The 21,375-nt window shown below is 37.0% G+C and overlaps 2 protein-coding genes, 1 long non-coding RNA gene and 1 gene segment (V, D, J or C); 1 reads left to right on the top strand and 3 right to left on the bottom strand.

Annotated features, from left to right (window-relative positions):
- LOC146711186 (immunoglobulin gamma-1 heavy chain-like) overlaps positions 1–5,575 on the bottom strand; it is a 162,833-nt gene extending 157,258 nt beyond the window's left edge. The window contains exon 1 of the mRNA XM_085452950.1: positions 5,455–5,575. Coding sequence (XP_085309076.1) covers positions 5,455–5,503 — 49 coding nt within the window. The 5' untranslated portion in view covers positions 5,504–5,575. The remainder of the gene's footprint in view (positions 1–5,454) is intronic.
- Positions 5,576–9,601: 4,026 nt separating this feature from the next.
- Positions 9,602–10,462, top strand: LOC146711185 (pogo transposable element with KRAB domain). The gene has a single exon (XM_085452948.1). It carries the CDS (start codon positions 9,602–9,604, stop codon positions 10,460–10,462), a length of 861 nt encoding a protein of 286 aa, XP_085309074.1.
- A 1,225-nt stretch (positions 10,463–11,687) lies between these two features.
- On the bottom strand, positions 11,688–12,125 carry LOC146711184 (immunoglobulin heavy variable 3-33-like). The segment is given in 2 exon segments: positions 11,688–12,001; positions 12,119–12,125. Coding segments are annotated over 2 exon segments (321 nt in total).
- Positions 12,126–17,151: 5,026 nt separating this feature from the next.
- Positions 17,152–20,948, bottom strand: LOC146711183 (uncharacterized). Of its 2 annotated transcripts, none has more exons than XR_014920124.1 (4): positions 20,177–20,948; positions 19,666–19,818; positions 19,209–19,299; positions 17,152–18,604 (listed from the first exon to the last, which is right to left on the bottom strand). It is a non-coding gene; the product is annotated as an uncharacterized LOC146711183 (long non-coding RNA). The 2 variants fall into 2 exon arrangements; XR_014920125.1 differs by having other exon boundaries at positions 19,209–19,294.
- Positions 20,949–21,375: the final 427 nt, after the last annotated feature.

The raw sequence follows: 21,375 nt of genomic DNA, 5'->3' as shown, positions 1-21,375 counted from the left end.
GGATGAGCCTGATAAAATCTATGAATATCCTTTTAGTAATTATTTGAGTTTGATAAATTGAAATAAATGTCTAAAATGTTAACTTATGTGTTTGTGTTAAATTAAGGTATTTATTTACATTTATCTCAGACAAAAAATTCAGTATGTGATTCACAGAATACCTTCTTTGCATGTACTTAATATATTTGTTTAAAATTTAATTTATCCTTCAAGTATGCAAGGCTTTGATCTAAAAGGGAAAAGGCTCTTGTCTTTTTAGTGCTTGTTTATTTCGAGTTATTGCCATGTTTATGAAAATAATTTTTTCATTTGGAAAAATGTTAACATGTGGTCATTTTTCATACATGTATTATGAAACATACATATTAGTTGACTACATATTAGTTTGTTTGGTTTTTTAGACTTAGACTACCAGTGAAATACAGTAAGATTCATATTTGAATGTTAGGGGGTGATTGTGGCTCAAGAGTTGGCAGCTCGTCTTGTAACGTGGCTGGTTCGAGACCCAGCTCCGACAGTCTCATTCATTGTGTCCTTGAGCAAGACACTTCACCCGTTGCCTACTGGTGGTGGTCAGAGGGCCCGGTGGCGCCAGTGTCCGGCAGCCTTGCCTCTGTCAGTGCGCCCCAGGGCAGCTGTGGCTACAAAGGAGCTTGCCATCATCAGTGTGTGAATGGGTGGATGACTTTGGGGTCCATAAGGATTACAGTTTTTTCTGAATGCTTAAACCCTAACTGTGATTCCTGTAGCACAATCTCTAAAACTATTCAGACTTATAGCAAAACCACTCACTGAGTTTGCAAAACTAAAAGCACAAAAACTGCTTTGCACTCAGTTTGCAATTTTGTAACACACACTTTGCAAAACTGTAGGCACAATTCACTGCACAACACTCAATTACCAAATTTCCAACACACTCCTAGCAAAAGTATACACATGTATGGCTATCATTAACACTAATTTGCCAACTGTCTGGCACACTTTCACATGTGAAAACTTTTTTAGATAATTCGTTCACTTTGCAATCAGCCTAAGCACTATAATACAGGTAAGCTGTGTGTGTACAATGGAGGGAGCAGAAAGAGTGAGAAGTAGAGGAGGCCGAGGAAGAGGACGTGGAGGTGAAGAAGTAGGATGAAGAGGACGACAAGGACAAGGAGGAGCAAGAGGAAGACGAGGAGGGGGGAGAGGAAGGGTAGGAAGAGTAAGAAATAGAATTGCTGATGACATCAGAGCTACAATAGTGGACCATGTAATCAACCGTGGAATGACCCTGAGGGTAGCTGGCCAACGGGTCCAGCCAAACTCGAGCCGCTACACTGTAGCAAGTACCATAAGGACATCTTGAAATACAGTTTTTTCTGAATGCCTAAACACTAACTGTGAATCCTGTAGCACAATTTCTAAAACTAGTCAGACTTATAGCAAAACCACTCACTGAGTGTGCAAAACTAAAAGCACAAAAACTGCTTTGCACTCAGTTTGCAATTTTGTAACACACACTTTGCAAGACTGTAGGCACAATTCACTGCACAACACTCAATTTCCAAATTTCCAACACACTCCTAGCAAAAGTATACACATGTATGGCTATCATTAACACTAATTTGCCAACTGTCTGGCACACTTTCACATGTGAAAACTTTTTTAGATAATTCGTTCACTTTGCAATCAGCCTAAGCACTATAATACAGGTAAGCTGTGTGTGCGGAATACAATGGAGGGAGCAGAAAGAGTGAGAAGTAGAGGAGGCCGAGGAAGAGGACGTGGAGGTGAAGAAGTAGGATGAAGAGGACGACAAGGACAAGGAGGAGCAAGAGGAAGACGAGGAGGAGGGAGAGGAAGATGAGGAGGGGGGAGAGGAAGGGTAGGAAGAGTAAGAAATAGAATTGCTGATGACATCAGAGCTACAATAGTGGACCATGTAATCAACCGTGGAATGACCCTGAGGGTAGCTGGCCAACGGGTCCAGCCTAACTCGAGCCGCTACACTGTAGCAAGTACCATAAGGACATCTTGAAATGAGAATCGGTTAGTACAGTCACTTCGCACAAAGATTTGTAGCACTGTCATATGCCAATGAGAAACACACCAATACCATTGATGTAAAAATACTGAAATTGTTACTTTACAGAATTGCTAGATGACCAGATGCTGGGGCAGAGGAAGCATGTTCACTGCAGACCAAGTAACCCATATAGTCATTAGGGCGATTGCAAATAATCCTATACTTGGAAATAAACACTTGTGTTTGTTTTGATGTACTTGAAGTTTGGATCCCTCTATGCTTATGGATCTATGACAGAAGTATGAGCTCAAACTGACATAGCCTACCTTGTGCACAGAGAAAGCAAAAGCCAGATGTGTTTTGTATTCATACCATCAGTGTGCAGTTGGCGCATTGTGTGCTTAGTAGATGATGGCCTGTGTGTACTGTTTGATACGGAAACACCATTTTTACGAAGGTGTGAAGAGTTAATCTAGCTGTGTTTGCTTTTGCAAGAGAACTACAATGTTTTGATTATTGGGTGACAGGTTTTCTTATTTGTGTGAAGAGTTTTGCAAAATTAGCCAATAGTTACAAAAAATGTGCTTAAGAAATCAGAAAAAACTGTAAGTAAAGCGCTATACAAATACAGGCCATTTACCATATTTAATATTAAGTACAATTTTGATTACGTTCAGTTTACAATATTAAGTAAATGGAACAAAATTTTGGATTAACTGACCATCTATATTTTAGTCACATTGACCAAGCACGTCAGTGTTATTTACTCAATTTTTTCATGTTTGTGTAACGACTACAATTATTCATTTCAACTTAATATGTTTAAGCTTTAGTTATTCAATTGATCAAGTATATTGAACAGGTTCGACTGGTTTCCAATCTACTCAATATTTTTAAGTGTAAAAGTGTTGCCTCAAAAATTTTAAGTAAATGTCAGTTTTAGTTTTTAGAGTGCAGGATCTAAAGACAGTGAGTTTGGTCAAACATTGAAATATGTTTGTTTTCAGTGGGGAGACACTGATTAATTTTTTACTTTGTTTTCCACTTCTATTTTGTTTTAGTTTAATTTTGTTTTGCCTTCTTTGTTGCTCTCTGCTTTATTAACCTTTTTTTTTTTTTATAAACAAGAGCACACAGTTGTCTCCTAAAACTATGTTTGAAATGGACTCCACCTTAAATCACACACAAAGGTCGAGTCATTGTTGATCGGCCTGTTTTCTAGACTGCAGCGACTGCCCTCTAATGTTTTGATGAGAATAAACTACAAAACTGGTTCTCGTAAAATCATTGTGTCAACTTGTTTTTAAATGTCTGTTTATTGTCCTTAGTTAGTGGCTTTCATCACAACCAATACAACTAAAACATTGTCTGAGGTAATTACAGCTGCCAATCTGTGGGTGTCGCGATCAAAAACAATCTGTAGAATCTTCGTCTGCTGATACAGCTGCTTTCTCTTGTTGTCTCTGGAGAGAGCCTACGGCTGCATGAGAAGAAAAATAAACACAAACACTGTTACATGTGAGGCTTGCAACTAGAGTTATTATAGCTTAGTTTTTAAATGTTATTCCATTTTGACTTTCTATGTTTAATTCAGTTTTATATTAGTTAGAATAATAGACGTTAGCAATGTCCGAACTTCTCACAACCTGCCTTTGTCCTTTAGGTAAGCTGGTAGTTTTTCTTACACAAAATATAAGTAAAAATCTTCCCCTTCTAAGTAGAGACTTTAAAGCACCGGCCCCATCTTGTAGTTGGTACTAAAACTATGAATGAATTGTAGAGAAATGTATTGTTATTTCACAAGAAATACATAAATAATTTTGGAGAAAACGTCTTTTGGATTAAACATCAAAATATGATATGGCATATTCATTGAAATGAGCATTACACAGACAAAGACAAATGCTCTGTGTCACTGTGATAGATTGAGGAAGTATTTTTTGTATGACTCCTCTAGTACTCAACTCACTGTGTACTATCTGGCACAGTAATACACTGCTGTGTCCTCAGCCTTCAGATTGTTGATCTGTAGATAGACTTTACTGCTGGAGTCATCTCTGGAGATGGTGAATCTACCCTGGACAGACTGGGAATAAAAGATAGGAGTACTAGGTATATCTATATAATCAATCCACTCCAGCCCTTTTCCTGGAGCCTGTCTGATCCAGCTCCACACTGAGCTTCCAAAGTTAAATCCAGATATTGTACATGTGAGTCTGTGTGACTCTCCGTGTCTTTTGACAGCTGGTTCAGACTCTTTTATGGTCTTACCTTTAACACAACTTGAATCAAAGACAGAAACCAACAGGAGTGCTACCTTTCTGTAAGTCATGTTGACAGTGTGTCAGATAAGGTCACAACTCCTTTAAATATGATCACATAATGAGATTCTCACTAGATCAGTGACATTGTGTTTACATTAAAGTCCTCCTATCACATTCAAATTATGTTTCCAAAATCAAATTGTGAAAATCAAGGTGTGAACTCAGATTTGCACACTCATCATTCTTAAATGAGTGGGGGAAGTTGTAACGTTGTCTTTTTACAGCTGGTTGAGACTCTGTTTTTGTCACAGAGAGTGGAATTAGAGGTGAAAGTTAGTTCAGTAAACAGTTCAATGTGCAAACAAACAACGGAGACGACGGCGAAGAATAAAACATGATAAGTGGAATGAAATGGAGCTCAGTTTTTAACTAGACAAAGACCTCTGAAGATGTCATGATACTGAAACACTGCATTTATTGTATTTAATCTATTTAAACAGTTGAGAAGTCTGGTGAGTCCTGTAATGATCCTCTCACATATGAACAACTTCCTTTGAGTATCTTTAATAATGAGATGACCTACATCATGACACTGGAGGAGACTCCAGTGGAGAATTTAACTGTGTGAAATGTAACCTCTCAGACAAGTGCAAGACTTTATTACACTAATATCCTTAATAGATTTAGTATTAGTAATACTGTCATTATACTACAATTATGATGAAAGATAAATGCAGCATAAAGGGCTGCAGGAATTTTCTTAAAGAATTTCAGTCACTGTGAGTCTCGAGTACAATAATAAACAGCAGAATCTTCAGTCCTCAGGCTGTTCATCTGCAGATACAGCTGCTATTTGCTGTTGTCTCTGGAGATGGTAAACCGGCCTTGGACTGACTGAGAATAATAGATGTAAGCACTGTCATATCTGATGTTTGCAACCCACTCTAATCCTTTTCCAGGAGCTTATCTGACCCAGTGCATCCAGTAGTCACTGAATGTGAATCCAGAGGCTGTACAGGTCAGTGTGTGGGATTCTCCAGGTCTTTTAATCACTGATTGAGACTCAGTCAGAGTCTGACTATCGACACCTGTAAAATTGAAAGAAATGCAAGTAACTTTGTATTTGTATTATTGTAACTTTATGGAGACAAATATCGGCACAATATTAGCAAAAATCTTCACCTGCCCAGCAAACAGTTAAAAGCAGCAGTCCTGTCCTACAGTCCATCATATCGATCTGTGAGTCCACTGGTCTGTCATTCACTCTACAGTCAGATAAGTAGAATTGAAAGACATCTGAGTTTGCATTAACTCCTCCCCACTGGATGACTTTAGCTAAATTTAGTATGGACATTGTTTTTTTTTTTCATCTCATATGTTAAAGGTCAGACTGTGAATTGAGTCGCATGCTCAGTTCTGTCAGCTACAAGAAAACAGCAAACATAGAGATAAAAAAGGAACATGATAATAAAATAATATGTTTATACTAAAATTAGAAAGTTAAATCATTAGTGTTGTTTTTTTTTTATACAAAGAAAAAACACTGTACTACAAAGCTGTATTATTAAAAACTGGCACAAAGCTATGTAAAATGATTCTGTTCTACAAAGTGAATTTGAAGCTGAACTAAATAAAAGAATCAGTCAGCAGTAATGGCAAATCTATGTTGCTTATGTGTCATTAAAGTAAAACCAGTAGTCAACAAAAAGATCGCATCCCTTTTAAACTGATATAAGTTTTTGTAAGTGTGTCACAGGGAAAATTACTCAATATGAATAGAATTTTTGTGATAGTTCAATTATCTTTTTGCTATTAAAAAAATATTACTACATTAATATTAGGTACTGAATGATTTTTTGCAGTTTTTAAACTGACTCCTGTTACTGTGGTGGTTGAGCACTATAATAAACAGCAAACTCTTCTCTGCTGTCTCTGGAAAAAAAGGTAAACTGACCTTGGACTGACTGAGTATTTGTTGCTACCACTATAATTGTCAACCTAGGAAACCCACTGGGAGTCCATTTGTGTTCTCTCTGTATGTAGAGATAGAAAACATCTGAGGTTTGCAATGAATCCTCCTCAGTTGAGGATAACAGTGAGATAATCTTGTCTATCAACTTTTTTTACTGTGTGTTATCCACAGTAAACTGAATTGGAGCCAAATTTATTATTCACTGTAATTTTTTGACTATCCATTATTCATTGTTTTATGAATAACACTAATATTTTGAGTTAAAGTTCTCTTCCAAAACAAGTCAAAGTCAAAGTTTCAGTGATGCAGCTCAGTGCTCATATATTCATATTGCTAGGTGAACCTGACTGGTGTGAATGGTTGTTTTAAACCGTTTCTGCTACTCCATATATCTATTTGTAATATTAACCCTTGAAGTGCCAAGTGAATTGATATATGATGATTTTCTGTTATTCACTTCAGGATTTAAAGCTAAAACTGCTTTCATTTATAAATGCTTTGTAAGATATAGATAATCCCCATTTATGCATTATCTATATCATGCATAATCATGCATCATGTTATTGTCCTTTCAGTTCTAGATGGTCTCTACATATGGACCCAAGGAAGTGTACAGGAAGAAACAGACGTGGTTGATTGTTTTATTTTTAAAATTAAAGTAATGCTATAATTATAGCGCTATCATTGAATTTAGTACAATAATATGTTACATTACTGCATTGCTTTAAAATATACTGTGATTACTGTAATGCATTACTTTGGAACAAGCGACAATCAGTTTTATTTGAGTTTTATTTACTCGGGTTTTTCCATAGAATTTCTTTCTGCTAACTTTTACACAATCAGACAAAGGTATGTGGTAGTTTAACAATATAATACTCTACAAACTCTCTGCCTCATACTCTTATTTGTATTCACAGTTATACAAAATGCTTTTGATGGCTGTGTGTTGCTGGGTATTTGTACGCACCTGTTAGTGGTTTGGATCACTGTGTTGTTACATGCACAGTAATAGACAACTGTGTCCTCAGGCTGCAGATTCTGTCCTGTTATTGTCACCGTGCCAGGAGAAGTTTCTCTGCTGACTTGTTCTTTAAAGCATCATTTTTGTTACCGCTCCCATCATACCAAATCTGGAAAATCCATTCAACCTGATATAGCCAGTGCGTCTGGCTGGATGTGATCAATACAGTGCACACCTGTTTAAGCAGAAATCCATATGACTTAAATTATTAATTTAAATACTTAGTATTTCTATTGTGTTTAGTAGTGTGAATTGACCAAAGATTCTTACAGGATATTGTAGCCAGCAGGTTGTTACTGAAGCTGAACTGATATTAGCTCTTCTGTCCTCTCACTGATGCAGCCACACACTGCATAGTTTTGTGGAATTGCGTGGTGTTCATTGCAATAAAAGGACTGTGCATTTGCACAAAATGCAATTAATTTTTAATAATTAGTTAATAATTAATAATACATTTTAATGTGAAACTTCAGTGACTGATGACAGGTTTAAATGCAATAGTTGAAACCTGCATTTGTTTTGCTTTGATTTGTTTTATTATATTTATGTTTTTTTACTACCTTAAATCATTGCAAACCCACATGAGTTTTTATGATTTTATCTCTTTATTTCTCAGGTTTTTTCATAATTGTAGGGTCTGTACTTTACAATATATAGTGCCTTGAGGCAACTTTTGTTGTGAGTTAGTACTGTATCAATAAAATTTAATTGAATTAAACTCAATATATTTTGTATTAGGTGTATTGCTGGGATAGTTGCAAAGCAGGAAAAATGTTTCATTAGCAGATGTCATTATTATTATTATTATTATTAAATCTTTTTTTTAAATAGCAAAACTCAAAACAAGGATGTTGTTTCAAATAGGATTTTGTACAGCTGCTCAAACGCTTTCAGTCACTGTGAGTATCGAGCACAATAATAAACTGCAGAATCTTCAGTCTTCAGATTGTTCATCTGCAGATACACCTGCTGTCTGTTGTTGTCTCTGGAGATGATAAAATGGCCTTGAGCCGACTGAGAGTAGTAAGTGGTTCCCCCATTTGTGATGTCAGCAATCCACTCCAGCCCTTTGCCCGGTGCCTGTCTGATCCAATCCATACCGTAGGTGCTGAATGTGAATCCAGAGGTTGTGCAGGTCAATTTATGGGATTCTCCAGGCCTTTTATCCACTGGTCCAGATTGTGTCAGAGTCTGACAATTTAGACCTGTCAATAGAAACATTCAGGCAGATAAGAAAAGAAAATTAAATACTTTCAGCAGATGTAAAAAGAACATTAAAAGAGTTTTATTAGAGTTTAACCTGTACAGTAGAGAGTCAGAATTAGCAGCACTGTCTTAGAGTCCATCTTGTTAAACTCTGTCAGTCCACTGTTCTCTGCAGACTCGCAGCAGTAAGATAAGTAGGTGGAAGTCATCTCAATATTTGCATAGGAAACATCAAAGGTAGAAATACATGAACGCAATACGGATAAAATCTTGGAGAAGCTCACGGCTCTTCAACTGGAAATTGATAGACCTGGTGACCAGTGATGGACATTAACCTTTTCACGCATAGTGGTCACTACAGTGGACAGCTATTCAAAGCCTGTTTTCTTGTGTTTGTGTCAGTGTTGATGGTTTACTTGCAGATAAACAACTACATTGGACACTGATGTGTCACTCCATAACCTGCCATGTTTTAAAAAAAATGAAAAAAGTACATATTTAAAAAAAATGAAGTTCAAAATACACATACAAGTTAAAAAAGCTGGAGGCTGACGGGAACAACAAAAAATTCTACTTGATATCGAGACTGTTTGACTATTTGTCCATATCCTTCCAAGGCCGCCTGCATAGGCTGTGGACTGTTGACTTTCGCTTAACAGGGTGAAAGGACACTTTCTGAAGCTGAACACAGGACACACATACACTCGCACACACACTGGTACAGATACACACTCACCCACCCTCCTCCATCCCAAACGCCTGTGGAAGCAGATTTATTTTCTTATGTATTAATCACATATTTTAATCATATCACATTAGTATAGCAAGAGCACTCTTGTCACTTACCGTATTTACCGCACTATAAGGCGCACGTAAAATCCTTAAATCTTCACAAAAATCAACAGTGCGCCTTATAATCTGGTGAGCCTTATGTATGAATTTTGGTTTGTCCTTACTGACCTGGAACCGGTTTTATGTGGCACACTATGCTCAAAAATCTGTCAAAAAAAGATTTTTAGTGCCACTTTTTGGAGCATTACGGTTACCGTTGCCAGGAGCTTCGCGGAGTAATACGTACTGTGCTTCAACACAACATTACTGTGTTGTGTGTGTATAACGACTCCAAAATGGCACCCGCGAAGAGACACGCTTATGAAGCTGATTTTAAACTTCGAGCAATTAGTTATGCAGAAGAGAATGGAAATAGAGCAGCTGCCAGACAATTCGGCATTAATGAGTCCATGGTGCGCAAGTGGAGGAAGCAAAAAGATGACCTAAAACAAGTAAAGAAGACCAAAAGGAGTCTCCGAGGGAACAAGGCGCGATGGCCGCAGTTAGAGGACAAAATTGAACAGTGGGTTATTGAACAGAGAACAGCAGGTAGAAGTGTCTCTACAGTCTCTATTCGACTCAAGGCAACAGCGGTAGCACGTGACATGCAGATCAACGACTTTCGAGGGGGACATTCTTGGTGCTTCCGTTTTATGAAAAGGCATAATCTCTCAATCCGCACAAGAACTACTGTCTCACAGCAACTGCCAAACGATTACAAAGAAAAGTTGGCCATTTTCCGCACGTACTGCCAGAATAAGATCACTGAAAAGAAGATCTGGCCAGAACACATCACTAACATGGACGAGGTCCCCCTCACCTTTGACATCCCTGTGAACCGTACTGTCGAGAAAACAGGGACCAGTACGGTATCTATACGCACCACAGGGAACGAGAAGTCATCCTTCACTATAGTTCTGGGCTGCCAAGCTAATGGCCAGAAACTACCACCCATGGTCATTTTCAAGAGGAAGACTTTGCCAAAAGACAAGTTTCCGGCCGATGTCATCGTCAAGGCTAACTCAAAGGGCTGGATGGACGAAGAGAAAATGAGCGAGTGGCTGAGGGAAGTTTATGTCAAGAGACCGGATGGCTTTTTCCACAAATCTCCGTCTCTTTTGATCTACGACTCCATGCGCGCCCATCTCACCGCATAGAATGATGATGAATCATTGTTGGTAGCTGCAGATGCCATTTTTTTCTTTTTTTATTTGAGTGCTGCACTGTGTTTTACTGACTCACAGTGCAGCACTGGATTTTAACTGGATTTGCATTTATTTGGGCCAGAGATTAATGAGATTATCATCCCTTTAAATTGCTTTCGCTCTTTGCTCTGTGCCTCCAGTTTGAGTTACTTTAAGTATGTCTTTTATAATGTTTTATCATCTCTTCCTACTGATGATTTTTAACAATTATAATGTTTATATATTTGCTTTTAATTGACCCTCTTTTAGGTTCTTAATTCTCTTTGTACCCCATCTGCTTGCAGTTATAGCTTTCCAGTGATTTTCACCTTCTTCTTCTTTTTGTTCTTATTACTATTCATCACTAGGTTTTGAAATGCCTTCTTGGCCTCTAGCTTGATCTGTGTTTCGCTTGAATTTACTTTTTGTCAAAATATAAAACCAGCTTTGTTGCTTTTGTTGGGTAATGGCTTTATTTCTGAGTATTGTTTTCAGTGGTGCAGTATAGGAGATTTTTGGGGACTTTGATGAGTCCCTAGACAAAAACAAACAATCATAAACATTTGTATAAAGGCACGGGGACATATGTGTAGATGACATCATTTTGCTAGCAGTAAGGACTACAGTGAAAACTGTGGTTAAGTATCTGTAGTGAACAGCTGTAGACTGCTATTGCTATTTAAAGCAAATATTTGGCTTAGTAAAGTTGAGTATTTGTCCGGGTCTGTTCATAACACCAACACATGCGTCTACATTAATGTACATGCATAATGTGGACTAAATGTATTAATTTTATCACAAATTTAGCTTACAGACATTTTGTGTTGCCTTGTTAGCCCATATATTCCTTATTGGAATATAAGGAATATATATTGTAACTTATCTTTTCCCCTCATTTCTGCTTTATTTCATTCATTTTAATAAAATCACAAGGACTAATTTAATATCCGAAAATTTACCACTTAGAAACCAAATTGCTTCTCTACAGGCATTTGCTTGCTGGTTCATGTCAAAGTGAATTTAAAATGCTTTTTAAATATTGAACTAAAAGTAAAATTTAAAGAATTGCTGACAAGGCTGTGGGTAGGGGTGCAGGGGATGTTGCAATAGGTCTTCTCCTAAAAAGCAGGTGTCACAGCACCCCCTGCTTAATCCACAAGAACTGCAGGATTTTGTACAGCCGCTGAAAGAACTTTAGTCACTGTGGATTTCGAGCACAGTAATAAACAGCAGAATCTTCAGGCTTCAGACTGTTCATCTGCAGATACAGCTGCTGTTTGCTGTTGTCTCTGGAGATGGTGAACCGGCCTTGGACTGACTGAGAGTAGAAGCTGCCACTACTATCAGTGTAAATGAGAGCAATCCACTCCAGTCCTTTTCCAGGAGCCTGTCTGACCCAGCCCATATGGTAGCTGCTTAATGTGAATCCAGAGGCTGCACAGGTCAGTCTGTGGGATTCTCCTGGTCTTTTAGTAACTGGTTCAGATTCTGTCAGAGTCTGACCATCAACACCTGTTAACAGAAATAAAGAGAGAGAATTAAAAAAAAAATAAAAAATTACAATGATTTTTTTTTGGGTAAAAGCTTTACCTGCACAGCAGAGAGTCAGAAGTATCAGCGCTGTCTTACAATCCATTTTGATTAATTGTCTTTCCACTATTCCCAGCCTGCTTTGAGCAGTCTGATAAGTAGAGGTAGAAGAAAGGATATTTGCATCAGCTCCTCCTTAACAAGAAGACAGAAATGTTGAATACATAAAGAGTTTTTACTCAAAGACACTGTACTTCACTCAAGAATATATATATATATATATATATATATATATATATATATATATATATATATATATATATATATATTAGATTTTATTCATTTAAAAGTATAGTTATTTCAGTGTGATAAAACATGTTCCATACAAATATAATTTAAAAATAAATGTGGAGCATGTAAATATAGAAAACACAAGCTCCTCTAGATTATGTTTGTCTGTTTAAATCTGGGGTACAGCTTAGTTCACACACTAAGCTGGAGTCATCACTGATCTCACTGTTTTCTAAAGGTGAAGACTATTTGTTTTCTCTTTTCCCTTCATTTATTTTTTATACATCAAGAAGGATTTGAAGGATTTTGTGTAGCTGTTAAAATTGTCTTTTGTCACTATCAGTAATAATAATAATAGACAGCAGAATCTTCAATCTTCAGCCTGTTCATCTGTAGATACAGCTGCTCTCTGTTTCTGTCTCTGGAGAAGGTAAATTTGAAGTGGCTGAGAATAACAGACTTTAGCAATGTCATAACTTCTCACACCTGCTCCTGTCGGCTGTTAGTTTTTCTTACACAAAATCTAAGTAAAAATCTTCCCCTGCCAAGTAGAGACTTTGAAGCAATGGCCCCATCTTGTAGTTGGTACTAAAACTATGAATGATATTAGAGAAGTATGTTCTTCTCTGCTTTCAATTATGTTGTCAGATAAATTGGAATGAATTTGGAAGTCACTGTTAATGTGTGTTGAACCTGGACAGTTGAAATGCATTTTAATGTTGGATTCAACTTTCAAAACATGATGGCATATTCATTGAAATGAGGACTACACCGTATGTATTACAGACAAAGACAAATGCTCTGTGTCACTGTGATAAATAGAGGAAGTATTTTTTTGTATGTCTCCTCTGGTATTTAAGTTACTGTGTACCCTTTGGCACAGTAATACACTGCTGTGTCCTCGGTCTTCAGATTGTTCATCTGTAGATAGACTTTACTGCTGGAGTCATCTCTGGAAATGGTGAATCTACCCCTGACTGACTGGGAGTAATAGATAGGAGTACTAGCTGTATCTATATAAGCAATCCACTCCAGCCCTTTTCCTGGAGCCTGTCTGATCCAGCTCCACTCTGAGCTTCCAAAGTTAAATCCAGATGTTGTACATGTGAGTCTGTGCGACTCTCCAGGTCTTTTGACAGCTGGTTCAGACTCTGTTATGGTCTAACCTTTAACACAACTTGATACAAAGAGAGCAACTAACAGGAGTGTTAGCTTTCTGTAATCCATACTACCAGTGTGTCTGGTATTTTTACAACTCTGCAGAACTCCTTTAAATATGATCATGTAATGAGATTCTCACTACATCACTGACACTGTATTTACATTAAGCTCCTCCTATCACATTCAAATTCTGCTTCTGAAATCAAATTTGAAGTTGTGAACTCAGATTAACAATATTTTTTTTAAAACATGTAGTTCTCTTCCAGTTAAGAGATTTGTTAAAATTGGAATGAAATTTGAAATTAATTATCTATCCATAATCATTGTGCCAGTAGTGACTGATTCTCCATTGTTAATACAAACAAAGAAAACATTGGTAAAACCTTGTGAAAAAAAAATCCCTGACTTTTGTTATGGAAAATATTAAATAAAATTACAACCACCAGGTGAGTGTGTCTTTTGAAGTGAGGTTTATTGAAAGAAAAAGGAAAAGAAAAAAACACTGCAGTGGAGCAAACGTTCAGATCAACCACCAAACAGTTTTCTGAGGATGGACACCAACCTGAACTACTTAATAAGGTCTCCCATTACAATGGCCTCACTGTGTGTGTAGAGCATAAGGCCCATCTGTAGTGCACATGCATACAACTAAGTGAGAAAGTGACATTACTATGACTAATGTGATATGATTAAAATATATGATTAATACATGACAAAAGAAATCTGCCACCACACTTTCCTGATAATGTTAGGCTCATTTACAAACTTCATATTGTCTCCAAATGTTTTAGTAAAGTGTGTGGCTGAACACACAGAAGTGAACTCTTTGTAAGGTTCCAGTCAGGTTTTAAAGCAAACTATAGCTCAGACACTGCTCTCCACAGATTTTCTGGCGATCAGTGATAATGGCGATATCTTTGTGCTGGCAATCTCCCCCTCCCAATGATTTTAACCTTTATTGTTATTATTAAGACTGATAGTAAAGGTGAGAAATGTAGGACTTTCTACAGATGCTTAAAGTACTTCAGTTACTATGAGTGTTAACAGCAGAATCTTCAGTCTTCAGACTGTTCATCTGCAGATACACCTGCTGTCTGCTGTTGTCTCTGGAGATGGTAAATCAGCTGACTGAGAGTAGAACGTGGTGACACCACTGGCCCAGATGTGAGCAATCCACTCCAGCCCTTTTCCAGTAGCCTGTGTGACCCAGTTTCATCCAGATCTTGTAAAGGTCAATTTGTGGGCATCCTAATGATTTTCATAATAAATTTAAAGAAATTATAAAGTTTCAGTAAATGTTTTTATCTGTACGGCAGACAGTCAAAAGTAGCAACACTGTCCTACAGTCTATCAAATCAAATAATAATACAAATTTTTGTATAAGTTATAATAATGGATTGCATTTATATAGCGCTTTTCGAGACCCTCAAAGCGCTTTACAATGCCACTATTCATTCACTCACATTCACACACTGGTGGACGCAAGCTACAGTTGTAGCCACAGCTGCCCTGGGTCAGACTGACAGAAGCAAGGCCACCATATCGCGCCATCGGACCCTCTGGCCATCACCAGTAGGCAGTAGGTGAAGTGTCTTGCCCAAGGAAACGACCGAGACTGTCTGAGCCGGGGCTCGAACTAGCAACCTTGCGATTACAAGACGAACTGCCAACTCTTGAGCCACGATCACCCCTCGAGCCCTCGTTGTAGGGAAATTTTTTTTTGCAATTTTACAGTCTACCATATCAAACTATGAGTTCAGATCTTTCTTATATAGAAGTAAAATACATCTGAATTAGTGTTGACCCCTCCCAGAATGGATTCACTTGGAATGAACTTGTCAGATGTTTTTGCCTCTCATGTGTTTAGCCTGAATACTCCTTGAATATTTATTGCTGTAAAGGAATTTTTAGTGTGAGAAAATCAGTCAGCTGTATGTCACAGAGTAATGGTCCTTGTCAGCGACAATGTGAACCAACAAAGAATGGCTAATAAAGCTGGTCATCTTCAAACTCCCTCAGATATATTAACTTGACTAGAGTACAGGTTTATATTTTTCTTATTTGCTATGAAGTGTTAACAACCAGACTTTGTAAGTGAAGCTTTTCATGAATAGTAGGGATTCTTATTTTAATAACTAAACATGTTCACTGAATTAAACACAGCTATAAATTTTATACAAGATAAGTCAAATTTGCATTGTTGTAATAAGAAATAGAGGAAATATTTTTTGCATCACTCCTCTGGAACTCAACTCACTGTGTCTCTTCTGGCACAGTAATAAACTGTCCTTGGTCTTCAGATTGTTCATCTGTAGATAGACTTTACTGCTGGAGTCATCTCTGAAGATGGTGAATCTACCCTGGACTGACTGGGAATGACAGGGTGGGCCATTTATATGGATACACCGTAATAAAATGGGAATGTTTGGTGATATTAAAGTCCTGTTTGTGGAACATTAGTATATGTGAGGGGGCAAACTCCTCAAGATGGGTGGTGACCATGGTGGCCATTTAGAAGTCGGCCATCTTGGATACAACTTTTGTTTTTTCAATAGGAAGAGGGCCATGTGACACATCAAACTTATTGGTAATGTCACAAGAAAAACAATGGTGTGCTTGGTTTCAACATAACTTTATTCTTTCATGAGTTATTTACAAGATGACAGCCTCCTGAGTGGATCGCACACAACAACAACATAAGAGAGTGCCTGATATGTTTTCAAATCCATGAATTCCCCTTTAAATAAGATATAAACTGGATTTAAACTGGATTCCTCTGAGAATGTGTTCCCAGTTTGCTCCTCCTACATACATTTGTTAAACTGAAACTCAAAAGTACAGCAGAGAGAACACCTGTGACAGAAATGTATGTAAATACATACATTTACATGTATTTAAATGTATGTAAATATATAAATATATATTGTTAAAGTCTTTAGAAATGTCTTCTAATGAAATTTGACTAATGTGTTGAAACTTTCACTAATTCTAACTAATTCTGACCAAATAGGGGCTATAGTTAGTAAGCCAGTAAGGTTTTTTTTTCATACCTTTGTGCTACTGAAAGCTAAAACTTCATGACACCAAAAGTTAAGAATGCTTCAGTATTCAAATTGTGTTTTCAGTCACAGAAATACCAGGAAATACTGCACCACAGAAAGTAATAACTCAGGAAATGAAACAGGTGTGGCTGAGTGCAAAAACATAAAAATAAAAATACTGCTTATGGTTCTGGCTCATTTAAAAAAAATGATATGAAACTGCTCTGCCTTTTTCTTTCAAGCTTATGATTTTATGTTACAAAACTGCTAACTGACTTATTCTTTCGAGATTGCTTAATACTCTAATTTGCTCTTTGGATTTTGCAGAACTGAAACTGTTAAATTTGTTAATCTCACTTTTCTCCACTGCACCTGCAAAAACAGCTGCTATCTGCTGTCAACTCTGGAGGTGGAGCTGTTGAAGTGAATGACTGCTACTGAGAGTAATCTGCATGCCAAATATCCTTGGGCAAGATACTAACCCCAAATTGCCCTCATCTGAGTGTGAATGTGTGTGTCAATGTTTATCAGTTGCCCTTGAGTTTAGTAGTGCTTGTATGAGTGGGTGAATGTGGCATGTTGTACACTGAAAAAAATATGTTGTTGGATTTACTTAATTCAATGGTGGACATTTGTTGCACACAGATGTTTTGCTTTGGCAGCAACTTAAACAATTGAGTTAAATTAACACAATTTATTCATGTTCAATAAACCTGTGCAATTTGTGTTGATAAAATGTGACTTAAACATGTTTTGATGAAGTAATTTGAGCTCTTGAAATATTTTAATCCTTCACAATTTTCTCACTTTATCCCAACACGATTCAATAACTTTTACCCAATACTACTTGGTCACTTAAATACTACATGTTATCTTCAAATTACATTTTGCTATTATATTCTAGTATCAAATACACAATTTTCAAATGGAGGCCTTATAACAGATTGTATTGTTCTCTTCCAAGATGGTTGCTGGCATCCACCAGTAACCTTTCAAAACAACATGTCTAATTTCACTGCATTGACAGTAGGTAAAGAATTAAACTGACATTACTCCTCTACTGAATCTATATAAATCAACAGTTAAATAATGTCAGTTCTTCCGTGTTCTCTGGAATCAATCGCAGCAAAGAAATTAGACTGTTTCTTTTGAAAAATGTTGGGAAAGAACAATACAAAACATTCTATTTAAGGCCTCTGACATCAAGATTCAGTTAAACAACAATTATAACTAAACAATTTGAGGTAATGTTAGTTTCCATTAACATTAAATTAGGTTACTGAATTGGCAAACACCTTCCTATTAACACTACCCATTTTACCCCAATAACTAAAGAAATTAGCACTTGCAGGTCAAAACCTTTATTCAAGAGACGCAAAAATAACATTGATACAGTGACTGTCAAAAAATACAGCACTGATCATACTGTGACATCTTGGTTCAAAACAGCAAGCTTAGAAATATTCAACGTTCTTTACTTCAACTGAATGAAACTGAAAATACCATTTCACACGACCCATATGGGATATTTAGACTGTATAACTGTTCACGCTACATCTCTTCACTAGTAAAAGAAAGAAAAAATACAAAGAGAAATTTAAAAATGCTGCCAAACAGAGAACTTGTACAGAGTAAAAGGAAAAACAAACAACAACAAAAAAAACAGCTCGTCCTCATGGCAGTTGCAGAGTATATAAAAATGAACCCTGCGATCCGTTCCTGGAATTGAGCTTCAAAAATGCAGCAGAACAAGTGTGAGATTTAAATGTCCTCTCACCTAGAGCTGGTCACCTCACATGCATAACAGTGAGCTTCGTTGCAGGAGCAGTTTTGTCTTAGTTGTGAGCTTTTCTTGAGAGCTGAGTTGCATCCAACTCCATTACCACCCTTTGAATCACCTCAAAAGTGTAGCAGAGTTGTGATGGGTAACTCATGTTGAAGGAATAAAAAAGGTCCAAACAGCATGGCTACTGCAAAGGTCACGTTATCCAGATCTTGAAGAACAACATCAGAAAAGTCATTGCCTGGCGCATCTCTGGAGACAGATGTTCATTGTGGTTTTCTCAATCTGTGCAGTGGCCTCAGTCAAGTCCTGGTTAAACACAAAACATTTCTTTAAGATTCCTTTTTAAACTCATCTCTTTTGAATCTACCAGTTCTAATGTTAGAGTAATTTAAACCAATGCAAGCAACATAGTAAATAGCTATAGCCAAAGAGTGGCCTGCCATGCTGCCATTCATGGTCTAACAGAGTTTCTAAGAGAGGGTGAAAAACATAATAATTTCAAATTCTTTACATTAGTTTTTGTTAGAAAGACACCGGCCCATCAGAAATCCAGGTTATGTCACTCAGAAGATGTTAGAATTCAGACTTTCAGCCCCACAATTTGGTTAGCTGTTGGTCAGTTGGTCTTTTTTTTTTTTTTTTCAAACAAAAGCTAATTTAAATACTGGTGGGATTTTCCTTTGTTCATTAGAATGACAAATTTAAAGTTTTTTTCACACTGATGTGACCCCTAATACAGGGGTGGGGGTGGGGCCTCAAGGGCCGGCGGCCGAGTTCACTACCAGGCCTCATGTGAACTTCAAATTATTAAAGAGGACTACTGGTCCTAACCAGTCCAATGAGGATCAAGTGGATAACTAAATGCATTTTTAAATGTTGCAAAGCCACAATCTACTCATAAAACACTCACCATGAACTCCTGCACCAAGATGTTGCAATTGTCTTTCACACAGATGCGGAGCACTTTGATGAGGGACTTCAAGCATTAATGTCATCCTTGACTATTATAACAAAGAAAACAAAGATTTGTGAACTTTTCAGTAGCACAGAAGAAAATGATCCCAGACAAAAACTCTTGACTTTTTAAACCAGTCAACATGCAACACCAGCATCTACAAAGCAATTTCAAAAGTTCCTGTTTGACATCAACTTTATGGATATATAGTTTCCAGAACATTTATTTTTAAAAAAAGATAAATTTTTCTCAGTGGGCCAGTAAATGCATGACGAAAATTATGGCATCCTTTTAGTGGAATCATTACTCACAGGTAATAGTTGACTGTTTCAATGGATGTAGCATAAAAATCTTTTACTGACCTAATGCAATACATATACACTTTGTAGTTAAAGAATTTTAAAGTTCTTACTGTCATAATGGCAGCTACATCCTTTAGCTTTGTGCCCTGTTCCCCCGATCACTTTGCAAACACTTTCAGCAGACTGTCAGAGAAAAACTCAGCTCCGTCAGAAACCTTGACTGTAAAGGCATGGTTGGGATGCACTGGAATGCTGCATTTTATCTGAAATGACATAAAATTATTTTGAAATAACAGCAGGCACTGTGCTTGGTTAATCAGTAATGTTTTGTTGAATAAAAACTGTGTTTCCAGATCTTATGGGATTAAAAAAAATCCAAAGATGTTTGTTTCTGATTTGCAACCCAACAACCCACAAGTTACAACCTCATTTCAGTTCAAGTGTGCATTAATGCGAGTCCAGTAATCACCTTTCTGGCAATACATACAGGTATAAGTTAAACCTATGGCAGATTTTGGATTTCTCAGTTGTATTAATAGGGTGAGTATGCATGCACCTAATAATTATAAAAAACCTATTATAATTAAGTTACAGAAACGAAAATAGAATATACTTTCTTACCATAACACCTTGAACCCACAATCCATCAGCTGACTCCTGGTGAAATGCAGAATAGAGGTCGTCTCTCAATGTGCAGCAAAAAAAACAAAAACAAAAACAAAAGGACAGCAGGTGAGGGCAGGAGGGGTAGGGATGTAAGCTAGCATAATGCCGCTGATGATATTAGCTAAAGCTGTTCAATGTCCAAAATCTCACTAACACCACGGTGCAGTAAATACACAATGTAACTGAAGAGTCAGTTGGCAAATCTATTCACACAGAAAACCAAATTATGTTATGAGTGCCTCATAATTAGGTTTAATGTGATATTACGGCTCTTGTGCCAAAGACAAATTCAAATGAAAAAGCGCCAATTCTTTGACAACAGATAAAACAGCAAATAAGCTAACGGCTCTTTTTTAGCATGTTACATGGCGACACTCTAGACGTTTAACTACATTTGGCTGAAATATGGTAAATATTAATTCAAAAAATCAAGACATACCAAAAACGTAGAGTTGGCTGCTCGACTTGACTGAGATGGATGCATTTTTTAAACCACGATCCAAAGCCCGCGAGATGAAATCACGCGTGGTTTCACGAGATTTAACGTTGCTATCTTATTGACTTACTTCACCTGAACATGATATGAACAATTTAATACACCCTTTCTGCATATCATGTAGTTTTTACACTATATAGTTACATTTAACTTTAAAACATGAGGCAATTGTGTTAAATACATGCAAGATGCTTACATAAATCCAAGAGATGGCCAGTCCCTTTTTTTCAGTGTATAGATAGTATATATAAGAATCAGTCCATTTACCATTCAGTCCATAGTGGCAATAAAGCCGCAAAAGAGACGGTGAGCAATTCAGACAGTCTCAAATGCCAACAAAAAAAAAGTTTTTTAGTTTTAAAAGATTCAGTGGAGGGAGTAGATTTGACAGTAAGGGGAATGCTGTTCCACTTGTATCCATTCAAAAAACCTTTCCTGGCCTCGGTCATACTCTGAATTATTTTCTGTTTTCTGTTCTTCTGCAAACCCATTTTGGGATCTTTTCAACATTTTATTTAACCCTTTACAGCCGATCGGAGCGGGCACGCTCTGTTTTGCGTAACTATTTTTAAATCCCGGTAGCTCTGCAACCAAGTAAGCTAGCGCAATAATTTTTTTTGCATATGAAACTGGAGGAGTTGTACTTACATCTTATGCC

This window comes from Copadichromis virginalis, linkage group LG4 (assembly GCF_057382275.1).
Source record: "Copadichromis virginalis isolate Kocher_CV1m ecotype Utaka linkage group LG4, C_Virginalis_male_GT1.1, whole genome shotgun sequence".
In the NCBI taxonomy this organism is placed as follows: Eukaryota; Metazoa; Chordata; class Actinopteri; order Cichliformes; family Cichlidae; genus Copadichromis; species Copadichromis virginalis.
This window is presented reverse-complemented; position numbering and strand designations above follow the sequence as displayed.

Bases quoted from the DNA above. Each gene is read 5' to 3' on its own strand.
- LOC146711185 (XM_085452948.1), top strand. From the start codon at position 9,602: ATGGCACCCGCGAAGAGACACGCTTATGAAGCTGATTTTAAACTTCGA.